This window comes from Tachyglossus aculeatus, chromosome 21 (genome assembly GCF_015852505.1).
Source record: "Tachyglossus aculeatus isolate mTacAcu1 chromosome 21, mTacAcu1.pri, whole genome shotgun sequence".
In the NCBI taxonomy this organism is placed as follows: Eukaryota; Metazoa; Chordata; class Mammalia; order Monotremata; family Tachyglossidae; genus Tachyglossus; species Tachyglossus aculeatus.
In genome coordinates, this window is record NC_052086.1 from 50396396 (window position 1) to 50423191 (window position 26796).

Consider the following 26796-nt stretch of genomic DNA (forward strand, 5'->3'; position numbering starts at 1 on the left):
GCTTACTATGTACAAAGCACTGTTTTAAGCTCTGGGGAGGTTACAGGGTGATCAGGTTGTCCCGCAGGGGGCTCACAGGCTTCATCCCCATTGTACAGATGAGGTCACTGAGGCCCAGAGAAGTGAAGTGACTTGCCCAAAGTCACACAGCTGACAATTGGCGGAGCCGGGATTTGAACCTATGACCTCTGGCTCTTTCCACTGAGCCACGCTGCTTCTCTTTATTGATCACTAACTGGGGGCAGTTAGAGAAGCAGCATGGCTCAGTGGACAGAGCATGGCTCAGTGGAAAGAGCACGGGCTTTGGAGTCAAAGGTCATGGGTTCAAATGCCGGCTCTGCCAATTGTCAGCTGTGTGACCTTGAGCAAGTCACTTAACTTCTCTGGGCCTCAGTTACCTCATCTGGAAAATGGGGATTAAGACTGTGAGCCCCACTTGGGACAACCTGATCACCTTGTAACCTCCCCAGCGCTTAGAACAGTGCTTTGCACATAGTAAGTGCTTAATAAATGCCATCATCGTCATCATCATCACCATACTGAGGGTTTGAGAGAGCATAATATGTGAGCCCACTGTTGGGTAGGGACCGTCTCTATCTGATGCCAACTTGTGCTTCCCAAGCGCTTGATACAGTGCTCTGCACACAGTAAGTGCTCAATAAATATGACTGACTGAATGAATGAATAATAGAATCTTGTGGATAGATAGGATCCCAGCCCACGAGGAAGTTAGAGAGTGTAGACAAGCAGGTGGAGGAGTCTGCTGGACCTTCCTCCCCCCTGCCCTGCTGCCCTCCCTCATTGTTCCCATCTCCTTTCTTTTCCTCTGGGCCAGTGACTGCGCTTGCAGGTTGGGAGGGTGAAGGATGCAGATACACACACACACACACACACACACACACACACACACACACACACACACACACACACACACACACACACACACACACACACACACACACACACACACACACACACACACACACCCCCCCCCCCCCCCCCCCCCCCCCCCCCTTCATTCAGAAGGTGAGGGAGTAGGGGGCACGTGGGGAGAGGCTCAGTGTGAGCGCCAAAGCCGCCCTCTTGCCCAGGCGTCCCTCGGTCCCCACCCTGACCCCCACCCCCGTGTCCGTCCTGTCCCCACCTTAGTTCACCGAGACCTGAAGCCCTGCAACATCCTCATCTCGGGGCCCGACAGCCGCGGGCGCAGCCGGGCCGTCCTCTCCGACTTCGGCCTCTGCAAGAAGATGCCCCGCGGACGTCACAGCTTCAGCCTGCGCTCGGGCATCCCCGGCACTGAGGGCTGGATGGCCCCCGAGCTCCTGTGCCCCCAGCCCCAGGATAACCCTGTGAGTCGGACACACCACGGCCGGGAGGGGATGGACGGGTGGAGGAAGGGAGGGTCCCAACACAGTTCCACCTGCCGTGGGCATCGATCAGGGTTGTTGGCTGTGCATTGCTGTGTGTGGAGCACTGTTACGTGCTTAGGAGAGGAGTACCACGATATTGTTGGTAGACACGATCCCTTCTCTCTAGGAACTTACGACCTTATGGGACAGCGTAGCTTTCCTTTTCACCGTCTCCCTTCTTCCTCCTCCTCCAGGCAGCCTGGCATCTGTGCCCACTGCTCTAAGTTAAGGAAACTTTAAGGGCCAAACCCCAACTTCATCTCCCTGCTCCCTAGTCACTGGGATTCAATACTAATAATTGTGATTAAGCGCCTAGTATGTGTCGAGCACTGTAATAAGCACTGGGGAAAATGTAAGATAATCAGGTCAGACGCAGTCTGTGTCCAACACAAGGTTCAAAGACTAAGTAGGAGGGAGACTGGGTATTGACTTCCCATTTGCTTTGGAGTCAGAGGTCATGGGTTCAAACTCCGGCTCCGCCAATTGTCAGCTGTGTGACTTTGGGCAAGTCACTTAACTTCTCTGGGCCTCAGTTACCTCATCGGTAAAATGGGGATTGAGACTGTGAGCCCTACGTGGGACAACCTGATCACCTTGTAACCTCCCCAGCGCTTAGAACAGTGCTTTGCACATAGTAAGCGCTTAATAAATGCCATCATTATTATTATTTTACAGAGGAAGAAATTGAGGCCCAGAGAGGTTGTGACAGAAGACAAGTGGTAGAGCTGGGATTAGAACCCAGGTCCTCTGACACCCGAGCAACACTAGGCCACCCTGGTTTGGGTTTTTTTTTTTCCTCTCTCCCAGCTCCTCCCACCAGGAACAAATTCCTAAATTTGGTACCTGGTGGAGTGCCACGTCCCCAAAGAGGAGAGTGGAAGAAAGGGGGGGAGTCGCCACCGCTCAACGGAGTAGAAGAAGAAGACTTGGCCCTGTCCCTTCCCTTCCCAAATGTCCCCCCTACTGTCCCTGGCCCTCACTCACCGTCCTCCCTCGGTGTCCCCAGACCTGCGCCGTGGACATCTTCTCCGCAGGCTGCGTGTTCTACTACGTGCTGTCCGGAGGAGAGCATCCATTTGGGGACAGCCTGCACCGCCAGGCCAACATCCTGGCCGCAGCCCACCGACTCAGCCACCTGGAGAGCCGGACCCACGGTGAGAGGGCCCCCGGACCCTTTCGGGCCCCCTCCCAGGCCCCCGTCCCAGCCTTCCTCTCCCGAGACCCCCTCCCAAGCCCCTTCCCGGGACAGCTCGGCTGGGAGTCCCCAGACGGCACCCCGGTCTCCGCATCTTCCTGAGGGCCCCGGAGTCTCCAGGGGGAAGCCGGTGCCCCCCGCCCACGGCCCGAGGGACGTTGACCCACCGCCGGGCCTGGGGAAGGCTCCAATTGGGCCTGGAGTGGGTGGGGGGAGTGTGGAGGGGTGAGGGGGGTTGGGGAGGAGCACTTTGGGAAGGCCACCTGGGCCGCCGTGACGTTCCTGCCACGCCCAGACAAGGTGGTTGCCCGAGAGCTGGTGGAAGCCATGCTGAGCGCCAGGCCCCCGCTGCGCCCCTCGGCCCGCCGCGTGCTGGCCCACCCCTTCTTCTGGAGTCCGGCCAGGCAGCTGCAGTTCTTCCAGGTGAGCGGCAAACCCGAGCAACGTGGCTCAACGGGAAGAGCCCGGGCTTGGGAGTCGGAGGTCGTGGGTTCAAATTCCGGCCCCACCAGTTGTCAGCTGTGTGACCTTGGGCAAGTCACTTCACTTCTCTGGGCCTCAGTTCCCTCATATGAAGACTTTGAGCCCCCCATGGGACGGCCTGATCACCTTGTATCCTCCCCGGCGCTTAGAACAGTTTCTTTGCACATAGTAAGCGCTTAACAAATGCCATCATTACCAGCTCCCCCTTCTAGACCGTGAGCCAGCTGTTGGGTAGGGACCGACTCTATATGTTGCCGACTTGTCCTTCCCAAGTGCTTACTACAGTGCCCTGCACACTGTAAGCGCTCAATAAATACTATTGAATGAATGAAAGGCGCCCGGCAGGGGCCCTGAGGGAACACGGACAGGGGCTGGGAGTGGGCCATGATGATGGGGCAAGCAGGGCGGCCCCTGGGAGCGGTTCTTGCGGTCTCCAGGACGTGAGCGACCGGTTGGAGAAAGAGGCGTCGGAGGGGCCCGTGCTGTCGGAGCTGGAGGCCGGGGGCCGCGCCGTCGTCCGGGGCAACTGGCACGTGCACATCTCCGCCCCGCTGCAGACAGGTACGCCGGCGGACGGTCACGGGGTCCCCCGGTGGGGCCCCTGCCCCAGTGACCACTTCCCCCCACCCCAGGAGCCTAACTGGCTGGAGAATAAACCTAATTGCCGGGTTTAAGTGTTGCCCGTGGGCCAAGCACTGGACACACAGGGCTCTCACAAGTGTAAGAGTGGGGAGAAGAGGAATTTTATCCCCAGTTTATAGAGGAGGAAACTGAGGGCCCCCAGGCGTTGTGACCTATCCCCGCTCACACAGTCGACAGGTGGGAGAGCTGGGATTAGAGCAGCAGCGTGGCCTAGTGGAAAGAGCGTGAACCTGGGAGTCAGAGGACCTGGGTTCTAATCCCGGCTCTGCCCGTTGATTGATGTGTGACCTTGGGCAAGTCACATAGCTTCTCTGTGCCTCAGTTTCCTCAACTTTAAAATGGAAATTAAATCCTCTCCCTCCCACTTAGGCTATGAGCCCCATGTGGGACAAGGACCATCTCCAACCTGATGAACTTGAACGGACCCCAGAGCTTAGCGCTTGACAGCGTGGCTCGGTGGAAAGAGCTCGGGCTTTGGAGTCAGAGGTCATGGGTTCAAATCCAGGCTTCGCCAACTGTCAGCTGTGTGACTTTGGGCAAGTCATTTCACTGGGCCTCAGTTTCCCCATCTGTAAAATGGGGATTAAGACTGTGAGCCCCCCGTGGGACAGCCTGATCACCTTGTTACCGCCCCGGCGCTTAGGACAGTGCTTTGCACATAGTAAGTGCTTAATAAATGCCATCATCAACACCTTAAGTGCTTAACACCTTAAAAAAAAAAAAACCCAGCCAGTTCCTGACTCCCCAGCCAAGAGGCTGGGTTCCGGCCTGGCCCCAGAAGGCTTTCTCCTACCTCGAGGGAGGAGGGCTGGCCCATCCACCCATTCGGCCCCATCCCCGGGGAGAGGTTCTGATCCCCGGGCCAGAACCCAGCCCCTGACGGAGCGTGCTGGCCTTTCCAGACTTGCGAAAGTTCCGGTCTTACAAAGGGACGTCGGTGCGGGACCTTCTCCGGGCTATGAGGAACAAGGTACGGGGAAGCTGGGGTCACGGGGAGCTCCCCGGGGAGACCCAGAGGGATCTGGTGGGGTGGGCGAGCCCCGGGGAGAGACCCAGAGGGGTCTGGTGGGGTGGGCGAGCCCCGGGGGGAAACCCAGAGGGGCCTGATGGGGACGGGGGGAGAGGAGGAGACCCAGAGAGGCTCTACCTGCACCCGCGGTCCAGGAAGGGACTTGTTGCCCCTGTGGGAGCTCCAGCTGGATGAAGCACCGAGTGGGGCTTCTCCGCTCTGCTCTGAGGGGCCGGGTCCCCTTAACCTCCCCGACTCCATCACGGGTCAGAAACCCGGGGGCTGGAAAGGAGAACCGGGGCCGTCCAACAGCATGGACGGGGGTTTCCTTCCGCAGAAACACCACTACCACCAGCTGCCCGTCGAGGTACAGCAGGCCCTGGGGGCCGTTCCCGAGGAGTTCGTGGGGTACTTCACGGCCCGCTTCCCTCTGCTGCTCCTGCACACGCACCGGGCCATGCGGGGCTGTGCCTCCGAGCGTCTCTTCCGGCCCTACTACGGGGAGGGGCAGGAGGAGCCGGAGCAGCTCTGGGGCAGGTAGCCGGCCGGGGGAGAACCGACCGACCAGCGACCGTGACCCGTGGGCCCGCCCGAAGGTCTTCTCCGTCTACCTCACTGGGGCTTCCGCATCTTGGCCCCGTTCAGGCTCTTGGGGAAGCAGAAAGGGCTGAGAGTGAGAGACGAGGAGGAAGCGGGTGGACCCCACCTACTCTGTACCCGCCTTCCCCTTGGCCTCGTGGCTGCCCGGCTCGGAAGGAGCCGGAGAAACTCTCCCTCTGTCCTCTTTTCTCTAGGCTGGTTCAGCTCCCCGCTCTCGCCGCCAAGGTCGGGCCTCCGGACGCACGGCTGCTGGTCTGTTTTAAATTAAAACGATGGCAGCCGCTGCCTTTGCAGTACATTACTGTATGTCCCCCCTTCTACCCCTTCTGCTCCTGCCCTCGGCCTGGAGAGGATGGGGTCAGGGGTGGGAGCTGGGACCGGAACAACTTGGCTTTCCTCCCGTCCCTCCCGGGACATGAGGGGCAGAGGGGAGGAGGTGGCAAATTGCAAGTCGCCCTCTCAGCCTCTGAATAATAATGATAATGACGGTGTTTGTTAAGCGCTTACTATATGCGAAGCACTGTTCTAAGCGCTAGGGAGATTACAAGGTGATCAGGTTGTCTCACTGGGGGCTCACAGTTTTAATCCCCATTTTACAGATGTAACAGGCACAGAGAAGTGAAGTGACTTGCCCAAATTCACACAGCTGACAGTTGGTAGAATCAGGATTTGAACCCATAACCTCTGACTCCAAAGCCCAGGCTCTTTCCACTGAGCCACGCTGCTTCTCTGAACTTGCCCTTCCTCCTGCCCTCGCTCCCCTTTCTACCCCGTTCGACTTCGGGGGCGGAGGCGGTTAGAACACCAGCCTGGGGCTTGATGTGATGCCTTTCTCCCAAGAAGCCACAGCTCCTTCACAGATCACTCAATCAATCAATCATAGTTATTGAGCGCTGTGTGCAGAGCACTGTACTAAGCGCTTGGGAAGTACAAGTTGGCAACATACAGATCTCATCCTTCCGTCTGCTCAGGCAAGCGGAACAACAGCGATTCCATCCCTCCTAATGGGGTTTGGAGAAGTGAGTCCCAGAAGTCCCACTCAGAGCTTTCTTGCTTTGGGCTCTCTGCCACTCACCCAATCCTTCTAGACTGTAGGCTTGTTATAAGCAGGGAAGATGTCTGCTAATCCTGTTATACTCTTCCAAGCACTTAGTACATAGGAAGCACTCAGTAAATACCACTGACTAATCCTTGGCTCAGACACCTGCCTCACCTTCCAGCCCCGCTCCTCAGAGGGTGACCACCTACCCCGTCCTGCCCGCTAGACTTCCTTGTGGGGAAGGAGCGTGTCCGCTAATTCTTTAATATTGTACTCTGCCAAGTGCTCAGTGCAGTGCTCTGCACATAGTAAGCAGTCAACGAGTACCATTGTTGGATCGGCGTTGACCTCGATTCCTTTGTGGCTGGGACTTCTGCTTCAAATGCCTCTGCTCCTGCATCCCACCGCTCAGAAGCGAGGCCCCGTTTCTGGGGAGCTGGGCAAGGAAGACCTCGGAGAGGAAGGGAAACCGGGGGTCGGGAGACCAGGGAGCCTCAGGGCGACGGTCTCTAGTTCTGTGGATTTCCCCAAACACTTCTGTGTGGTATCCCTGTGTAGTTGTGGGAAAGGCCACGCGGCACACGTCACAAACCTCATGGGTCAGGAAAGGGGCACTGGGGATCCACCAGAGACCTCCCCCATTCCCGGCCCTGCTTCACGATGCCTGGTTACTACGAAAACTTGGCACTGGGGAGCAGACGGCATCAACATCACTGGAAGACCAGGCTACGTGCTGGCCTTTGAGGGGGAAGATCCCCAGCTCCGCTCTTCATGAGAAGGCAGAGAGGCACTCTCCCCGCCTCTGCCCATCCAGGCCCAAGGAAACTCAAGTGCCAGCCCTGCCTGCCTCCCCCTCTCTTCCTTGGCTTAGGTATGGGATTTTTTCCATTGTAACCCTTGGCTTGTTGTAAATAAAACCCTTTTCAACCAGCAACTCGTGTAATAGTGCTAGGGCAGGACTGAGAAAGACCCCAAACTTCCTGCCCGCGTTACAGCAGGTTCAGGGCAACTCTGCAGCTTCCTGCCCGTTCTCGGCCTGGTCTCAGTCGGGGGAAGCCAGCTAGGATTTGAGCTTCCCGCCTGCGGCTGGGAGAGACGTTCCCTGGAAGACAGAGGGGTTGGAGTTAACGGCAAGAGCAGCTGCGGCCCAGAGGACCCGGAAACCGCCGGCTCTGAGGCCTAAGAGCGGTTCAGGCCTTCCCCACTTCCAGCAGGGAATGCGTCAGGATGCGCAAGGGCCCTTGGAGGTGAGGTCCCAGCCTTCCCTCTGGGGCTGTGGGAGCGAAGCCGCGGCAGGAACAAAAGCAGTAGGAAGAGTGGGGATGGGGCCCCAGTGAACCAACCCCCCGTTGATGGGATGAGACCGCAAAGCTGCTCAGACAAGGCCCAGGCCAGGTCGGGCTCCCGCCCCACCCCACAATAGTTGGGGGTGGGAGGTGGGGACATTCTTCTAAAAACGCTTACAAAAAAATGAGGCGGACACCACGTGCCAGGTAATATACAAAAAGTTTAATTGGGTACAAACTTATCATCTTTAATGTTTAAGAAGCTGAGTCCTCAGGCTTCACGGCACAAGTTGGTTTTCATTTTTTTAAAAAAATCTCTATACAATTCAAGGAGGCAGAAACCTGAGGCGCCCAGACATACACCAAGATGTACAAATAACTTACATGGTAACTTCCCCCTGCCGGGCCGGGGCCGGGGCGAGGGAGGGGGCAGGCCTGGACCTGAGTTTCCTCGGTTGATGCCGAACCTTCTGAGAACATCTCCCCGCAGAGAGCGGGAGGGGAGGAGGGTCTGGAGCCGGTCCGGACCGCGCACGCGCCCGCCCGGCGCCGGCTCCGCGGCCCGGCCGCGGCCGGGGATCCTGGCGCACGGGCGGAGGAGGCGAGAGATCCGGGGTGGGGCCGGGGGCCTCGGGGCCCGCTTCAAGCCGAGGCCTTGAGCCGGGCCCCGGCCGACTTGGAGCTGAGCAGCTTGTCCACCATGGTGCGGGCATAGCGGAGCCGGTTGGCCAGCTCGCGGCAGCAGCCGTGCTCCTCGATGAGGCTCAGCTTGTACGTCCGGACGTCACGCTTCTCGTCGATGTACGTCACGGCCGCCATCAGGGGACACAGGATCAGCTTCGTGTGATCCTGCCGGGGGGGGGACGGGGGCCCGAGACCGTCAGGACCCTCGCCCGCCCGCCCGCCGGGAGGGACAGGGGCTGTGGCCGGCTCCACCGTCATCCCTGCAGGCCCGGGAAAGGGGTGGCAGGGGCGGGGCGGTGGCACGGGCCTACTTCATTTCCTTCATCCCCATCGGTCCTACTAGGCCAGGCCTCCGGGCGCTCCCAAACATCACAGGAAGGGATGGCGTCTTCTGCTGCTAGTAACCCGGGGAGGGAGCCCCACTCGTAAGACGAGAAATCTACTGTGCGGGAAGAAGGACAGCGCCTGGCCGGAGGGTAGAGCAGCAGGACTAGAGCCGGCTACCAAGAAGGGGCTCCGGTGCAAGCAGAAAGGGCAGAGGGGCCAGCAGGCGGGCCGGACCCCGAGACGGTGCCCGGGAGCTCACCTGGAAGAAGTTGATCTGCACGGTGCCGTTGCTCAGGTGCAGGACGATGGCACTGCGGGTGCGGAACCAGGTGCGCAGGTAGGGCAGACGGGCCAGCTCGTCCCCCTCCCGCGGGGTGATGTTGGCTCCGGCCTTGAGCAGGTGCTCGCTCATGTAGTTGCGGAAGTACTTGAGCAGTGTGATCTACGGGGGGCGGGGACGCCGTTCAGCCAGAGCCCGGCCGGAGCGGGGCCCGCCGGCAGTATCGTGTTGGGGCCCGGGGCGGGCCCGAAACTGACCTCGCATCTGCCACCGGGGGCTTGGGGACCGAACCCCACGTAGCCCGGGGTTGCTGACCCGCAAGGCAAACGGGCGCGTGTGGGGTGGCGTCCCCCGAACCGAGCCCCGGAGCGGAGCGGAGCGGACGGCCCCACTACAGCCCTAGAGACATTCAGCGTCCGGCCCACGCCGGAGCAGACAGGCCCACTCTGAGCTGAGCCCCTGGCCCCTTCCACCTGGGGCCCAGGGGGCCCCTCGGCTCCAAGCCCAGCTGGGCTCCTCTTGGTGCCAGCCCCAGGGGCCGTGGGCTACAAAGGCCGCCCCGGGACAATTCCTGGCCAGTTCGGTCCCGGGTCACCCCGGCCCAAACTCTCAGTCTCGGTACTGGCTACGACACCCTTGAACGACCCGGCTCCCCTTCCTCCCTCCCCAAGTGCAAACGGGGAGACAGACAGGGCCCCCCATGACTGGAGGAGGGGCTTCCATAGTCTGGCTTCCTTGGGAACCCCTCGCTCCGCCCAGAGACCATTTTCCCAGCACCTACCAGCAGCCCCCGAAGTGAACGCCCCTCACCCATCCTAGCTAAAGCCAAGGAGCGCATGTTACAGGGGAGGGTATGAGGTGGTCCCCATTCTGTCTTCCGGCTTTGAGGCCTGAAACTCCCTCTCCCCTCCAAAGGTTCCAGGACTCAGGACTAGCCCTGTCCACCCACCCAAGTAGCCCGGGGCCTCTAACAGGCTCTGGCTTTGTGGCTGGTTCACCCCTCCTCTCCTGCCCAACCCATACGGAGTCCTTGACGTCCAAACCTCCCCCTTACCTTCTTGGTGAGCGTGGAGGGGTAGGAGCGCACGGTGAGGTAGGACTCGGTGCCGTCCTGCTCGATGTACTGCAGGCTGTCCCCGTCGTTGTACATGATGAGCCGCGTCGAGTCGTTGAACAAGACGCCCACGCTGTTGTCACACAGCTGGTAGCCTGGGCGGGGGAGGTGGGCCCGCACGGGCCCGCTGGTTACTCCAGCAGAAGCCAGGCACCCACTAGGATCGGGGCCCAGACCAGCCGACCCCCCTCTCAACTGGCGGGGTGGCAGAGGCCTTGGCCGTCCAGCAACCCGACCGGATTAGCTCCCAGCACGGTCCCGAGAGGGGACCAACTCCGGCTGCCGGTTGACCTCTGGGGTCAAGATGTGCACGCACATACAAATACCCCCCCCACCCCCCACCGCCACTGAGGGTTCGGGGAGTGGAATGAGGGCAGCAGTCAGGAGCCCAATCCTCGGCTCCCTTCTTTCTCTCTTCCTCAGGTCCACAGCCCTCCCTCGCTGCCCCGCGACGACCTACCCCGCACGGCCCCTCGGGAGGCGGCGGCGGCGGCCTCGGTGGCTAGTCTATCCATCTGGAAAAAGGGGAGGGGCGAGGAGAGACCTACCTAAACCATATTTGTCTGAATAGTCCACCCATTTGCTGACCCAGAAGATGGGGATGCAGGCGGGGTCCTCGGCCTCCTCTGGAACACAAGAACAACAGGAGGCTGGGCGCAGAGTCGAGCGGCGGCGTGAACGCGTCACCTCGGGAACCTGCTGGGGGTCTCGAGCCGGGCGACCGCCCCCCCGCCCCCCCAAAGGGGAGGGTGAGCCCCCTCGCCTCGAGCGGGCCAGGCGTCCCGCTCGCCGAGAAGCCCCGATCCTCACCTTGCTTCACCAGCCTCCGCTCAGAGGGCTTGGCCACGTTGACGCTGGTCAGCTGCTGCAGCATGTCGGGAAGGTGGTAGTCCGTGGGCTCGCCCTGCTCCCGGGGGGCCGCCTCCTCCTTATCCGGCACCTTCTCCACCACGGGGCTGTCCGGTCCTGGTCGGAGGGAGGAGGAACCCAGGTAGCCGTTTGAGGGACGGTGGCAACGGGAAGCCCGGGTGGGGATCCCAAACGGCCCCCGAGGCCTGAGGGGTGGGGAGGGGTGGGGGAAATCGGGGAACGATGCAGTCAGGAGTGGCGGCGGCGGGGAAATCACCAACGGAGGAGAGGGAGGCTGAGGGGAGTCAGTGGTTACTGATGGGGAAGGGAAGAAGGTTCTTGGGAGGATCTGAGCGTACAGAAGGGAAGAGAATCCTAATTGGGACGGGCACTGAATAAACTGGATTTCAAACAGAAAGGGGCGGGAGTGGGGAAAGGCACCCAGGATCCAGAAAAAACACTCTTTCTCCAACAAGAACAGGACCCTCCAAAACACCCAAATGCCAGCTCTGCCAAGCTGGCCTCCGGCAACTCAACTCCATCCCGGCATCCTCTCTGCCAGCGTGAAGGTAATGAGAACTGGGGTATTCGTTAAACGTTTACTATATGCTGAGCGTTGTACTAAGCACTGGGTAGATACAAGATGATTGGGTTGGATACAGTCCCTGTCCCACATGGGGCCCAGGGGAACAAAAGAGAAATTAAGGGCAAGTTTGTGGGACACGGATTGGGTCCAACCTGATTACTTTGTAACTACCTCGGCACTTAGTACAATGCCTCGTACACAGTAGGTGCTTAAATACCATTTAATAATAATAATAAAAAAAACTAAACCAAACCGCCCCCACCAACCCAGGTATTTGTGGCTCTGTGGAAAGAGCCCGGGCTTTGGAGTCAGAGGTCACGGGTTCTAATCCCAGCTCCGCCACTTGTCAGCTGTGTGATTTTGGGGAAGTCACTTCTCTGGGCCTTAGTTCCCTCATCTGTAAAATGGGGATGAAGACTGTGAGCAACCCGTGGGACCACCTGATCACCTTGTAATCTTCCCAGCGCTTAGAACAGTGCTTTGCACATAGTAAGCGCTTAATAAATGCCATTATTATTATTAAAGATAGCCTAGCAACTGTCATCTCTCCTTGGAGGAGTAAGAAAAAGGGGGATTTTTTTTTTACTGCCGAGACGACCCAGGGGTGAGGGCAGGTTGGGGAAAAATTAAAGTCTATTTCCAGGGCCTCATTGGGGGTCACGGTGCCTCCTCTTTGAGCTAAAGGGGAGGGAGCTAGGGAGCGGGGGTGCCCCCTCCCCTCCGGTCCTTGGGGAGAGGCGGGGAGGGTGGCGAGGGCCCGGCCCGGGCCTCCTGACCTTTGTTGAGGACGGTGAGCGGCTTGCGGCCGCTGTGGTCCAGGCTGTTGGGAGCGATGGAGAATCTGGGGGCTATGGTGAGGCAGGTGGTGGGCAGCCGGGCGGGGATGTAGCCCGAGGTGAAGAACTCGTCGTTGAGCAGCTCCACGACGGTGGGGCGGGTGGAGGGGTCCAGCCGCAGCATCTTCTGGATCAGGGAGGCGGCCACGGGGTTGACGTGCTGGCGTGCGGGAACGGAGGAGGGGAGGCGCCATCAGCCCCAGCGCCGGCCGGGCGATCCGGGCCCCAACACCCTGGCCGGACGGAAGCTCGGCCTCTAGACTCTGAGCTCCTTGCGGACATGGAACGTGTCTGTTTACCGCTGAATTAGACATCCCCAAGCGCTCGGTACAGTGAACGAATGAATAATAATAATGGTATTTGTTAAGCGCTTACTATGTGCAAAGCACTGTTCTAAGCACTGGGGGGGAATACAAGGAGATCAGGTTGTCCCACGTGGGGCTCACAGTCTTCATCCCCATTTGACAGATGAGGGAACTGAGGCACAAAAGTGACTTGCCCAAGGTCACACGGCTGACAAGCGGCGGAGGCGGGATTAGAACCCACAACCTCCGACTCCCAAGCCCGGGCTCCTGCCGCCGAGCCACGCTGCTTCTCTAATGACAACCCCGGCAGGATGGCGGCCACACACCTCCACGGGATTTCAACCCAGACTGAAAGAAATTAGCATCCCGCCCACTGTCAGCAACAGCAACTTGCAGGTTGGGTTGCAGTTAGGGACGATTACCGACTTCCATGAAAATAGGAATTACTCTAGCCAAACAACTGAGAAGCAGCGTGACCTCCTGGAAAGAGCACCGGCCGGCCTGAGAGACAGAGGGCCCTGAGTTCTACACCCGGCTTTGTCCCTTGCCCGCTGCGTAACCATGGGCAAGTCACTTCACTTCTCTGTGCCTCGTTTCCCTCATCTGTAAAATGGGGATTATTCATTCAATCGGATTTATTGAGTGCAGAGCACTGTACTAAGCGCTTGGGAAGTACAAATCGGCAACATATAAAGATGGTCCCTACCCAAAAACAGGTTAAATCCTACTCCCTCCTTCTTAGACTAAGAAACTCAGACTGTCTGGCCTTATCACCTTGTATCTACCCCAGCGCCTAGTATAGCGCCTGACAGAGTTAATGCTTAAGTACCGCTAATTACAAGTATTGCACTATTATTATTATTTTATTATTATAATTAACAAGCACCGCTTCCCACAGGGAACAATGAAAAGTTCCTTGAAGGGTTCTTGAGATCCAAGAAATTGACCAAAACCGTATCAGTCACAAAGAATTGTGACTGGGAAAGAACGATAGCTACCTGATCCAAAAAGAAAGAAAGGGTCTAAATGACTTCTTCGGACTTAGGCTAGGAGAGCGGCCATTATCTCTGCTAAATGGAGGTCGCTAGCTAAAGATACAAAATGGTGACTGCAGACCAGCAGGGACATCAGAGAGCCTGAGAGCGGAAAACCTCTAAGGGAGGGACGGGAGAGGGAGAAGGGGTCCATTTGTGGTCCTAAATCCCGCCTGGATTGCGGGAGAGGTGTCTCTTTTGGGAAGCGCAACCCCCGAGGGTTTGAGGCTGTGGCTCGTTTCAGTCCGGCCTCAATATGGGATCAAAAAGGAAGCAGGGAAGATAGGTCAGACATGCTGAACTCCAAAGCCCACCAAGTCACGGATGGGTCGGGCTCCCTGTAGACTGTAAGCCCCTTGTGAGCAGGGTTTGTGCCTACCAACTCTATTTTTACTGTACTCTTCCAGGCGCTTAGTAAATTGCTCTGCACACAGTAAGTGCTCAATAAATGCCATTGATTGTTCACCCAAAGGTCACATTAGTTTAGCAAGGCCGGGTGAATGGGGAATCGTGGCTCAGTGGAAAGAGCCCGGGCATGGGAGTCAGAGGTCATGGGTTCGAATCCCAGCTCCACCACTTGTCAGCTGAGTGAACTTGGGCAAGCCACTTAACTTCTCTGGGCCTCAGTTACCTCATCTGTAAAATGGGGATTAGGACTGTGAGTCCCACGCGGGACAGCCTGATCACCCTGTATACGCCCTCCCCCAGCACTTGGAACAGTGCTTCGCACATAGTAAGCCCACAACAATCAATCAATCGTACTTATTGAGCGCTTACTGTGCGCAGAGCGCTGTACTAAGCGCTTGGGAAGTACAAGTTGACAACAAATACTATTATTATTATGGGAGTGAACTTGACTTTAGTGGGAGCTAAGAGCAGGCAGGTTTTGAATCCCAGAGAATCTTTTGACATGGAGAATAGCAAGTGGCCCAAGATCTACTGTCCCTCCTGGGATGGAACCCCAGGGACCACATCTGAAACCCCCTCTTGGGAAGCTGCTCTGGCCCAGGTGCTCCCCTCCTCCCCCCAGTTCCTGGGCACTTTCCTCCCAGCCTCCCTCTCCACCATGGAGACCCCTTTTCTGTCCTGCCCCCTGGGATGGTTCCTCAGCAGCCGGCAGACTCTCAGCCACGCGGGCAAGCACGTCAACCATCACCGCCGAATGCGGGGAAGCAGTCAGGACCGTGCCAGTGAAGCACCAAAGTGACACATCGAAGCGGGACAACTTGAAATTTGCCAGCCGTTATGATGGTACTTGTTAAGCGCTCACTATGTGCCAAGCACCGTTCTAAGCGCTGGAGTAAATACAAAAATAATCAGTTTGTCCCACGCGGAGCTCGCAGCCTTCATCCCCATTTTCCAGATGAGGTTAACAAGCACAGAGAAGTGAAGTGACTTGCCCAAAGTCACACAGCTGATAAGCGGCAGAGCCAGGATCAGAACCCACAACCTCCGACTCCCAAGCCCGGGTTCTTTCCACTAAGCCACGCGGCTTCTCAGAGGTATATTTAGCCTGTCCGGGCGGCTTTCCAAACTGTAGAACCGTCCCCCCGTTCTGAGCTGCGGGATTCTCCCTACGTTCTAAACAGTCCAGGGCGGAAGGCGTGAGAAGCAGCGTGGCTCAGTGGAAAGAGCCCGGGCTTTGGAGTCAGAGGTCATGGGTTCAAATCCCAGCCCCGCCACTTGTCCGCTGTGTGACTTTGGGCAAGTCACTTCACTTCTCTGGGCCTCAGTTCCCTCGTCTGTGAAATGGGGATGAAGACTGTGAGCCCCACATCGGACAATCTCATCACTTTGTATCCCCCCAGCGCTTAGAACAGTGCTTTGCACATAGTAAGCGCTTAATAAATGCCATCATCATCATCAGGTCATGGGTTCAGATCCCAGCTCTGCCAACTGTCAGCTGCATGACTTTGGGCAAGGCACTTAATTTCTCTGGGCCTCAGTTCCCTCATCTGTAAAATGGGGATTAAGACTGTGAGCGCCCCGTGGGACAACTGATCACCTTGAAACCTCCCCAGCGCTTAGAACAGTGCTTTGCACATAGTAAGCGCTTAACAACTACCATTACTATTTGAACTCAAAACTCTGGACAGTTAGGGAGCCTGGCAGGACCTTGGAGCAAAAGACTCCACAGGCAGCTCATTGCCACCCCACTGACTCGTACTCCCCTCCAAGGCAACACCAGGTGCCAACATGGGCCCATCCCCTTCCTCCAACCAGGACCTCCTTCCCGCCAAGGCATTAAAACGCGACCCGCTCGGCTACCGAGAAGCCTTCCGAGCCTTACCTTGGGAATGCTGTATTCGTTCTTCTTAATTCTGATATATGTCTCTTTTAAGCAAGATGTTTCAAAGGGCGGTTTGCCTACCAGCAAAGTGTACCTGAAAGCCCAAGGGCAGAGGGATCAGTAGGCTAGGGATAAACTCCATTCCTCCTTAACTCGGGTGGGCTACGACGCTGTTGGGGAATTAGGGAAATGTTCTTCGGATAGCGCGCGCCTTTCTATCTGGGCCGAACAAGAGACAACCTCAGAGGAAACAGAGAGGCCACACATCAAAGGAGCGGACACTTGGACACCAATGGTTTCCTTAAAGTTCCTCGTGGCTGCAACTCCTATATTACAGGACGGCCAAGTTTATATACCGCGGGACTCTGGTAAGGGGACTCCAGCAGACTCTCCTGCCTCTCAAAAACCAGATCTGAAACTCCTTGAGGGAAGAACCGGCCTTTTATTATTTCACCCCCTGAATCCATGGCCCGCCAGCTCACTTCCAATGGCAGTTACTAAAGAGACACCACAGACTTCCCGCTTTCCCCACTCTGGTTTTCTTCGTCTCTCCAAGCTGAAGCCGTTCCCCAGCTCAGGAAGCAAACAGTCCCACCGGTCTCCAGGACCCCAAGTAAGGAGATAAAGTCCCAGGGAGGCATCCAGTGAGGGTAAGCCCCTTCCTTCCTCTCCCCCTCGTCCCCCTCTCCATCCCCCCCATCTTACCTCCTTCCCCTCCCCACAGCACCTGTATATATGTATATATGTTTGTACATATTTATTACTCTATTTATTTATTTATTTTATTTGTACATATCTATTCTATTTATTTTATTTTGTTAGTATGTTTGGTTTTGTTCTCTGTCTCCCCCTTTTAGACTGTGAGCCCACTGTTGGGTAGGGACTGTCTCTATATGTTGCCAATTTGTACTTCCCAAGTGCTTAGTACAGTGCTCTGCACATAGTAAGCGCTCAATAAATACGATTGATGAGTAAGCAGTGTTCTCAATATAAACGGAGCACGTTCAAACGACAAAATTCCCACCGCTTCATATTTATTCAAAAATTGCACCCTGAGCGCTGATCAAGTTTCCTTGTGACTCACGGAAGACCAGCTGAGAGGGGCCGTCTGACCCTACACACTGTTCTGTCTAAGTAACACCCGCTTTCCTGAGGTCCTCATTTTATCCTTAACACATCCCTATTCCAGATGAGGAAACCGAGGCCCAGGGTCACCGCAGAGCCGGGGCTAGAACCCAGGTGGGCTGGGCCCTAGGCCCAAGCTCTTTCCACCAGTTGACGCTGCCCGTAGGAACTTGGGGCTCTCAGGGTGCAGTCGCCAACACCTGGGGTCCCTTTGCAGACACCCCGCCGATATGTGGGTCAGAAAGCCCCAGCTTTCGCCCCACCTGAGGGGAGACTGGAACTCCTCCCCGAGGTCTTTGGGGGAAAAAAAAAATCAATCAATGCCATTTATTGAGCGCTTACTGTGTGCAAAGCATCGTACTAAGGACTTGGGAGAGTACATTACAACAAAGGTGAAAGACACTCTCTGCCCAAAGCAACCTCCCAGTCTAGACGGAGCAAGGGAAAAGTGGAGATTTTAGAAATGGCAAACAAACCATCCCCCTTCTCCTGAACTTTCTGGCCTCCCAGGGACTGCCGGCTCAGCTATTTCAGGGCATGTCTGAACGAGCCACCTCCACCTTTTGGGTGACCTTGGGCAGGCCGCTTCACTTCTCTGGGGCTCAGTTACCTCATCTGTAAAATGGGGATCGAGACTGAGAGCCCCATGTGGGACAGGGACTGTGTCCGACCCAATTTGCTTGTATCCACCCCAGGACTTAGTACCGTGTCTGGCACATACTGAGCACTTAAGCACTATAATTATTACTGATAAGCCAGCAGTCAGCCCAACCCCCCAGTGGGATGTGGCACGGCGAGCAAACCCCAATTACGACAGACTGTCGGGTGGATTCGGACCGACATGGGCTCAAAAACGCTGGGAACACCAGACCAACCCCTTTCTTAAAGGTGGGGGGTTCTCCTGGAGGGAAAAGGGCGGCCCCAGATTCAAGAAGCTAAGCTCGTCCCAGGCCGCCCTTTCGACCAAGAAGGCCCGGTCGCCAAACCTGCCCAACTTCCCGCTAAGTTCTCTGAGAGCTAAGACCCCAGGCGTACTTACATAATACAACCGATGGACCAGACGTCCACTTCAAAGCTGTGTCCCTTCTTGCCCAGAACCTCGGGGGCAATGTAATTGGGTGTTCCACACAGGGTCTTCTTCCGCTCCCCCTCATATTCTACTTTGGTGGCCAAGCCAAAGTCACCTTTGGAAAAGGCAGAAAGTCCTCCATCTGCACCATCCTCACCCGGGGCTCCTACCGAGCCTCCGCAAAACGGTTTCACGACGCCTCGTTCTCCACCTCCCCACTCAGTGGCCACTTTTTCCACTGGGGGCCCATCTGGCTGGCCTCCCCCCCGGGGGAAATACGACTTCTGGGCCCAGCAGACACCCACGTCTGCTTGGCCACCGGGCACCTTGCCCATGTCGCAATGCCACCGACGGGCCAGGACGGGCTACGACTCGGCTCCAGTAAGAGAAACAGCCCCGGGATGGTTGTCCCACCAGGAAAGTTGTTTGGCAGACAGGGAAGGTTCCCCCTGCTCTCTGTCCCCCACCCCAATTCAGGCAGGGGGCCCAGTAGGCGAGGCCCGCCACCCTACAGAAGCAAATCCGCTTTCGATTCTCCAACCACGGGGGTCTCGCTAGGGGTGAGAATCGGACCGATCCACGACCAAGTTTCCGCCAGCGTGCCTTCTTCTGACCACTCCCACGTTCGGATGATAGAAGATCGGGCTAGGGACTCCACGGCAGAGAGCCATCTGCGGTCACAAGAGACCCTCCGAGCGTCTACTTACACCCGACGATACGGTCTAATTCTAGGGCTCCCTACTCGGGGTGACAGATTTCTCGAGATTTGCAAACCTGGATGGCATTTTAACCTCTTTTTAGCACCCCATTTGAGGGACACTCAGTGCCCACACTATCACCACGGGGCTCGGGGATGAGAGGCAGCGTGGCTCAGTGGCAGCAGCCCGGGCTCGGGAGGCCGAGGACGTGAGTTCTAATCCCGCTCCGCCACTTGTCTGCTGTGTGTGCCTGGGCAAGCCACTTCACTTCTCTGGGCCTCGGTGACCTCGTCTGTAAAATGGGGATTAAGACTGGGCGCTCCACGTGGGACAACCTGAATATCTTGTATCTACTGTGAGCCCACGGTTGGGTAGGGACTGTCTCTATATGTTGCCAACTTATACTTCCCAAGCGCTTAGTACAGTGCTCTGCACACAGTAAACGCTCAATAAATACGACTGATGATGATGATACCCCAGTGCTTGGCACACAGTAAGCGCTTAATACCATAATTATTTATAATTATTATTATTATGAGCGGGACAGACAGCTGAAGGGTCAGAGTGAAAAATCAGAGCACTTGTGGGGCCATAGGGATATAGAACACTTTTGCCGCCCAACCTGATTTACTCACATCCACCTCGATGCTGAGTACAGGGCCTGGCACATAGTAAGCAGTTAACACCACAATTATTAAACATTTAGACAGTTCTCTGCACTAGTTAAGAGCAATCAATTCTAGTGACTGCTTATGCCGCTTTAAAGGTTAGCTGACTGCCAGCTACCATTATCATAGAGGCTCCAAACTTAAAAAGCCGACAACCTCTTTTTTCGCAAAAAGATCCAGCTGGAGGGCGATGGGGTCCTTGAAGGGTTTGCAACCAAGTCTCAGTCACACACTCCAATCACTAGGGAAGAGTCAAAGGTTTCGAGACAGAGAGAGAAGCAGCCCACAGGATGAACTCTTGCAAAAGACGGTACTGCGGGGCACTGTACTAAGTGCTCAGGAGAGTCCACTATAGTAGAGTAAGCACATTCCCAGTCCAGAAGGGGCTTCCAGACTAGAGGAGGAGCGGCTCCTATTAGTCTGTTTAAAATGGAGGCCTGGGTTGCGTTCTACCAGGCTGAGCCTGAACTTCTTTTCCAAATGACATGGCTTTTCAACCAATACTCTTTATTACTGAAGTGGTATTAATACTACTCAGCCCTTACTGTGTGCAGAGCGCTGTACTAAGAACTCGGGAGAGTACACTAGCTTGGTACACAGGATCCCCACCCTCAAGGAGCAATGTAGCAGGAGAGTCAGGCCTAAAAATCAATTACTGGTGCCTTCTCTTTGCAAGTCCAGGGGAGTTCCTATTGAGCCAGCACAGATTTGTAGGCAGCTTTCTCTGTGGGGCTTTTCTTTGGTTTCCCCGTCCCGCTCCTGAGAAGGGGGAAGGTCCCCGGACTGCCGGCTTGTCCTGACCTATTTTGACCTCCATGTCATCGTTGAGGAAGAGGTTGCCCAGCTTGAGGTCCCGGTGGATGACTCGGGTGCGGTGCAGGTACTGGCAGCCCAGGATGATCTGGCGCAGGTAGTAGCGCGCTTCGGGCTCCGTCACCGCCTTCCGACGCTTATGCAGCTCCAGCAAAGACTACCGGAGGACAGGAGGGTGAGAGGAGGGGGCGGCCAGAGGAGGAGAAGGGAGGAAAGGGGGGGGAGGAAAGGGGGGGAAGGAAGGGGGGAGGAAGGGGGTAGGAAGGGGGGGGAGGAAAGGGGGGGAGGAAAGGGGGGAGGAAAAGGGGGAGGAAAAGGGGGAGAAGAAAGAAGAGAAGAGTAGAGAGGAGAAGAGAAGTGGGGAGAAGAGAGGAGAAGAGAAGCAGGGAGAGGAGAAGAGAAGCGGGGAGGGGAGAAGAGAGGAGAGGAGGGGAGAAGAGTAGAGAAGAGAGGAGAAGTGGAGGGGGAGAAGCAAGGGGGGGAGAGGAGGGGAGAAGAGAGGAGAAGAGGGGAAGGGAGGGGAGAGGAAGGGAGGGAAAGAGAGGAGAGGAGGAGAGAGGGGAGGAGGAGGGAGGAGAGGAGAGGAGAGGAGGAGAGAGGAGAGGAGGAGAGAGGAGAGGGAGGAGAGAGGAGGGGGGAGAGGAGGAGAGAGGAGAGGAGGGGAGAGGAGAGGAGGAGAGAGGAGAGGAGGAGAGAGGAGAGGGAGGAGAGAGGAGGGGGGAGAGGAGGAGAGAGGAGAGGAGGGGAGAGGAGAGGAGGAGGGAGGAGAGGAGGAGGGAGGAGAGGAGGAGGGAGGAGAGGAGGAGGGAGGAGAGGAGGAGGGAGGAGAGGAGGGGAGAGGAGGAGAGAGGAGAGGAGGGGAGAGGAGGAGAGAGGAGAGGAGGGGAGAGGAGAGGATGAGGGAGGAGAAGAGGAGGGAGGAGAGGAGGGGAGGAGAAGAGGAGGGAGGAGAGGAGGGGAGGAGAGGAGGAGGGAGGAGAGGAGGGGAGAGGAGGAGAGAGGAGAGGAGGGGAGAGGAGGAGAGAGGAGAGGAGGGGAGAGGAGAGGATGAGGGAGGAGAAGAGGAGGGAGGAGAGGAGGGGAGGAGAAGAGGAGGGAGGAGAGGAGGGGAGGAGAGGAGGAGGGAGGAGAGGAGGAGGGAGGAGAGGATGAGGGAGGAGAAGAGGAGGGAGGAGAGGAGGGGAGGAGAAGAGGAGGGAGGAGAGGAGGGGAGGAGAGGAGGAGGGAGGAGAGGAGGAGGGAGGAGAGGAGGGGAGAGGAGAGGAGGGGAGGGGAGGGGAGGAGGGGAGAGAGGAGAGGAGGGGAGGGGAGGGGAGGAGGGGAGAGAGGAGAGGAGGGGAGAGGAGAGGACGGGAGAGGAGGGGAGAGGAGAGAGAGGAGGAGAGAAGAGGAGGAGGGAGGAGAGGAGGAGGGAGGAGAGGAGGAGGGAGGAGAGGAGGGGAGAGGAGGAGAGAGGAGAGGAGGGGAGAGGAGGAGAGAGGAGAGGATGAGGGAGGAGAAGAGGAGGGAGGAGAGGAGGGGAGGAGAAGAGGAGGGAGGAGAGGAGGGGAGGAGAGGAGGAGGGAGGAGAGGAGGAGGGAGGAGAGGAGGAGGGAGGAGAGGAGGAGGGAGGAGAGGAGGAGGGAGGAGAGGAGGGGAGAGGAGGAGAGGAGGGGAGAGGAGGAGAGAGGAGAGGAGGGGAGAGGAGGGGAGGGGAGGGGAGGGGAGGAGGGGAGAGAGGAGAGAGAGGAGAGGAGGAGAGAAGAGGAGGAGAGGAGGAGAGGAGCGGCAGGAAGAGGAGAGAGGAGAGGAGGAGAGGAGAGGAGCGGCGTGAAGAGGAGAGGAGCGGCGAGAAGAGGAGAGGAGCGGCGAGAAAAGGAGAGAGGAGCAGCGAGAAGAGGGGAGAGGAGAAGCGGGGAGAGGGAGAGAAGAGGGGAGAGGGGAGAAGGGGGAGGAAAGGAGACAGGAGAAGGGAGAGGAAGAGAGAGGAGGGAAGAAGAAAAGAGAAGTGGGGAGAGGAGGGAAGAGAGAAGAGACGAGACGAGGAGAGAGGGGACGAGAGAAGAGGCAAGCGGAAAAGGGACGAGGGGAGGGGAGAGGAGAGGCGAAGGGAAAAGGGAAGAGAAGGGACGAGAGGAGAGGAGAGCCCAAAGCCGTTAATGCAGGCAGATATGGCTAACTTTCCTTCTCGCTGGGGTCTCGTGGTTTCCCGTCCCCGCGGCCCTTCTGTCCCCATCGGTCCCTGTCTCGAGCCGGACATCGCCGGCCGGCCGACCCCCGGCCCCCAGTGTGGCCGCCGCCTGCCGCGCTCTACTTTCCCCGAGCGCTTAGGGCAGTGCTCTGCTCTCTGCACGCCGGGAAGCGCTCCATTAATACGGCTGGAGGTGAATTGGGGGGAGGGGGGAGGGGGGGATGGGGGATGGGGGATGGGGGATGGGGGATGGGTCCCCTCCCCCTTTGGAACGTTGAAACTCTGGGCGTTTCGGGCCCCTCCAAAAAGTATCATTTCGGGGCCCTGCGGGCGGCCGGCCCCCCACCACCCCAGCGCCTTCTGGGCGCGGTGCACTGTCCGAAGCGCTTGGGAGACTACCTCCCCCCCCCCCAAACCCCCCCCCCCAAAAACCCAATGCGGGTCGGGAGGCCCCCGTGGACCAACCTGACCGCCTCGCAACCTCCCCGGCGCTTCGCACCTAGTAAGCGCTTTTAATCAACGCCATCACCGTTGTGATGGTTACGGCGCCCCCGGCCCGAGCTCACCCTCCTCCGACAGAGCTCCAGCACGACGAAGACGAAGTCGTCGTCCTCGAAGAAGCAGTGGAAGCCCACCACGTGGCGGTGGAGCAGGCTCTTGTGGATGGAGATCTCCATGGACATCTTCTCCTTCTGGTGCGGCTTGAGCAGCAGGGCCTTGGGCACGATCTTGCCGGCGAACACCTCCCGGCTGTCCAGGTCGGTCAGCTCGAAGCACTTGGCGAAGCCGCCCTTGCCCAGGAAGCGGCCGCGCGCGAAGCGGCGCCGGCTGCGGGGGTCCAGCAGCACCTCGGGGATCTCCGGACCGGGAACCGACGCCGACGCCGACGCCGACGGTGCGGGAGCCCCCGCCGCCGCCGCCGCCGCTCCCCCGGCCGGACGGCCCGGGGCCTTCGCCGGCAGGGCGCTCATGCCGAGGCCGATGCGACGGGCGGAGGATGCAACGGAGGATGCAACGGAGGGCGGAGGATGCAACGGAGCTCGGAGGATGCAACGGACCGGGCTGCACGATCTGCTGCGGCGGCGGCGGCGGCTGCGTGTCCCCCCGGCGAACGTTAGGCGGCGCCCCGCGCACTCTGATTGGCTGCAACGATTTAAAATCCAAACACCGCCCGCCCGCCGCGGGGCACCATGGGACTCCCTTCTGACGTCACGACCCGGCCCCGCCCCCGACGCCTTTTGAAATCGCCTCCCGCCTCCTCCCCCCCGCAACAAAAACTTTATTGCGCGCGAGCCCCACAGGGACGACACGCCCCGCCCCTCCGTTTGAAATAGCCACACAGCTCGCAACAAAAACTTTATTGAGCGCGAGCCCCACAGGGAGGACACGCCCCGCCCCCGTTTGAAATAGCCTCACGTCTCGCAACAAAAACTTTATTGAGCACGAGCCCCACAGGGAGGACACGTCCCGCCCCCGCCTCCGTTTGAAATAGCCTCACATCTCGCAACAAAAACTTTATTGAGCACGAGGCCCACAGGGAGGACCCGCCCGGCCCCCGTCTCCGTTTGAAATATCCTCACGTCTCGCAACACTTTATTGAGCACGAGGCCCACAGGGAGGACCCGCCCGGCCCCCGTCTCCGTTTGAAATAGCCCCACATCTCGCAACAAAAACTTTATTGAGCACGAGGCCGACAAGGAGGACCGGACCCGCCCCGCCCCCGCCTCCGTTTGAAATAGCCTCACAGCTCGCAACAAAAACTTTATTGAGCACGAGGCCCACAGGGAGGACCCGCCCGGCCCCCGTCTCCGCTTGAAATAGCCTCCCATCTCGCAACAAAAACTTTATTGAGCGCGAGGCCCACAGGGAGGACACGCCCCCGCCTCCGTTTGAAATAGCCTCACATCTCGCAACAAAAACTTTATTGAGCGCGAGCCCCACAGGGAGGACACGCCCCGCCCCTCCTTTTGAAATAGCCTACATCTCGCAACAAAAACTTTATTGAGCACGAGGCCGACAGGGAGGACACGCCCCGCCCCCTCCGCCCGCCCCTCCTTTTGAAATAATCGCCTCGCATCCCGCAACAAAAACTTTATTGAGCACGAGGCCCTCCTCCAGGAGGCCTTCCCAGACTGAGCCCCCTCCTTCCTCTCCCCCTCGTCACCCTCTTCACCCCCCCATCTTACCTCCTTCCCTTCCCCACAGCACCTGTAGATATGTTTGTACATATTTATTACTCTATTTATTTTACTTGTACATATCTATTCTATTTATTTTATTTTGTTAGTATGTTTGGTTTTGTTCTCTGTCTCCCCCTTTTAGACTGTGAGCCCACTGTCGGGTAGGGACTGTCTCTAGATGTTGCCAATTTGTACTTCCCAAGCGCTTAGTGCAGTGCTCTGCACGTAGTAAGCGCTCAATAAATACGATTGATGATGATGATGATGATAAGGACACACCCCGCCCCCCTCCACCAACTTGTAATAATAATAATAATGGCATTTATTAAGCGCTTACTATGTGCAAAGCACTGTTCTAAGCGCTGGGGAGGTTACAAGGTGATCAGCCTGTTCCACGGGGGCGGGGGGGGGGACTCACAATCTTAATCCCCATTTTACAGATGAGGTGACTGAGGCATAGAAAAGTTGAGTGACTTGCCCAACGTCACACAGCTGACAATTGGTGGAGTCGGGATTTGAACCCATGATCTCTGACTCCAAAGCCTAGGCTTTTTCCACCGAGCCACGCAAGCGGTTAGTATAGTGCTCTGCACACAGTAGGCACTCAATACGATTGATTGATTGATTGATTGAGCACGAGGCCGACAAGGAGGACACGCCCCGCCCCCTCCGCCAACTTGTAATAATAATAATAATAATAATAATGGCATTTATTAAGCGCTTACTATGTGCAAAGCACTGTTCTCAGCGCTGGGGAGGTTACAAGGTGATCGGGCTGTCCCACGGGGGGCTCACAGTCTTAATCCCCATTTTACAGATGAGGGAACTGAGGCACAGAGAAGTTAAGTGACTTGCCCAAAGTCACACAGCTGACAACTGGTGGAGTCGGGATTTGAACCCATGATCTTTGACTCCAAAGCCTAGGCTCTTTCCACTGAGCCACGCAAGCGGTTAGTCCTGTGCTCTGCACACAGTAGGCGCTCAATACGATTGATTGATTGATTGATTGAGCACGAGGCCGACAGGGAGGGCACGCCCCGCCCCCTCCGCCAACTCGTACTTCCCAAGCGCTTAGTACAGTGCTCTGCACACAGTAGGCGCTCAATAAACACGATTGATTGATTGACTTATTGAGCACGAGGCCCACAGGGAAGACACGGCCCGCCCCTCCTTTTGAAATAATCACCTCCCATCTCGCAACAAAAACTTTATTGAGCACGAGGCCCACAGGGAGGACGCGCCCCGCCCCTCCGTTTGAAATAATCGTATTTATTGAGCGCTTACTATGTGCAGAGCACTGTACTAAGCGCTTGGGAAGTACGAGTTGGCAACATATAGAGACGGTCCCTACCCAACAACGGGCTCACAGTCTAGAAGGGGGAGACAGACAACAAAACCAGACATACTAACAAAATAAAATAAATAGAATAGATATGTACAAGTAAAATGGAGTAATAAATATGTACAAACATATATACATATAAGCAGGTGCTGTGGGGAAGGGAAGGAGGTAAGATGAGGGGGATGGAGAGGGGGACTAGGGGGAGAGGAAGGAAGGGGCTCAGTGTGGGAAGGCCTCCTGGAGGAGGTGAGCTCTCAGCAGGGCCTTGAAGGGAGGAATAGAGCTAGCTTGGCGGAGGGGCAGAGGGAGGCCATTCCAGGCCCGGGGGAGGACGTGGGCCGGGGGTCGATGGCGGGACAGGCGAGAACGAGGTACGGGGAGGAGGTTAGTGGCGGAGGAGCAGAGGGGACGCTCTCAGGGGAGCTGAGGTGTAATAGCCTCCCATCTCGAAACAGAAACTTTATTGCGCTTAGTACAGTGCTCTGCACATAGTAAGCGCTCAATAAATACGATTGATGATGATTGAGCACGAGGCCGACAGGGAGGACACGCCCCGCCCCTCCTTTTAAACAATCAATCAATCCCTCAATCGTATTGATTAAACGCTTCCTGTGTGCAGAGCACTGTACTAAGCGCTTGGGAAGTACAAGTTGGCAACATCTAGAGACGGTCCCTACCCGACAGTGGGCTCACAGGCTAGAAGGGGGAGACAGGCCTTCATCCAATCGTATTTACTGAGCGCTTCCTGTGCGCAGAGAACTGT

The 26796-nt window shown here is 57.4% G+C and overlaps 2 protein-coding genes across 2 annotated transcripts in view; one reads left to right on the forward strand and one right to left on the reverse strand.

Annotated features, from left to right (window-relative positions):
- ERN2 (endoplasmic reticulum to nucleus signaling 2) overlaps positions 1-5279 on the forward strand; it is a 39178-nt gene extending 33899 nt beyond the window's left edge. Inside the window, 6 exon segments of the mRNA XM_038762776.1 lie at positions 1150-1349; positions 2416-2563; positions 2900-3027; positions 3525-3648; positions 4632-4699; positions 5076-5279. Of these exon segments, the coding sequence (XP_038618704.1) occupies positions 1150-1349; positions 2416-2563; positions 2900-3027; positions 3525-3648; positions 4632-4699; positions 5076-5279 (872 nt within the window).
- Positions 5280-7864: 2585 nt separating this feature from the next.
- PLK1 (polo like kinase 1) lies at positions 7865-23482 on the reverse strand. Its single transcript, XM_038762777.1, has 10 exons — positions 23078-23482; positions 20330-20498; positions 18133-18277; positions 15969-16062; positions 12280-12499; positions 10879-11034; positions 10617-10694; positions 10009-10163; positions 8934-9116; positions 7865-8512 (listed from the first exon to the last, which is right to left on the reverse strand). The coding sequence occupies exons 1-10, from the start codon at positions 23480-23482 to the stop codon at positions 8306-8308; spliced, it is 1812 nt and encodes a 603-aa protein (XP_038618705.1). The 3' UTR covers positions 7865-8305.
- Between the last annotated feature and the right edge of the window lie 3314 nt (positions 23483-26796).

Bases quoted from the DNA above. Each gene is read 5' to 3' on its own strand.
- PLK1 (XM_038762777.1), bottom strand. From the start codon at position 23,482: ATGAGCGCCCTGCCGGCGAAGGCCCCGGGCCGTCCGGCCGGGGGAGCG. The intron at 20,499-23,077 runs GTGAGCTCGGGC...GTCCTCCGGTAG, and splicing joins TGGAGCTCTGTCGGAGGAGG to TCTTTGCTGGAGCTGCATAA. The intron at 9,117-10,008 runs GTAAGGGGGAGG...CGCCCCCCGTAG, and splicing joins CCTCCACGCTCACCAAGAAG to ATCACACTGCTCAAGTACTT.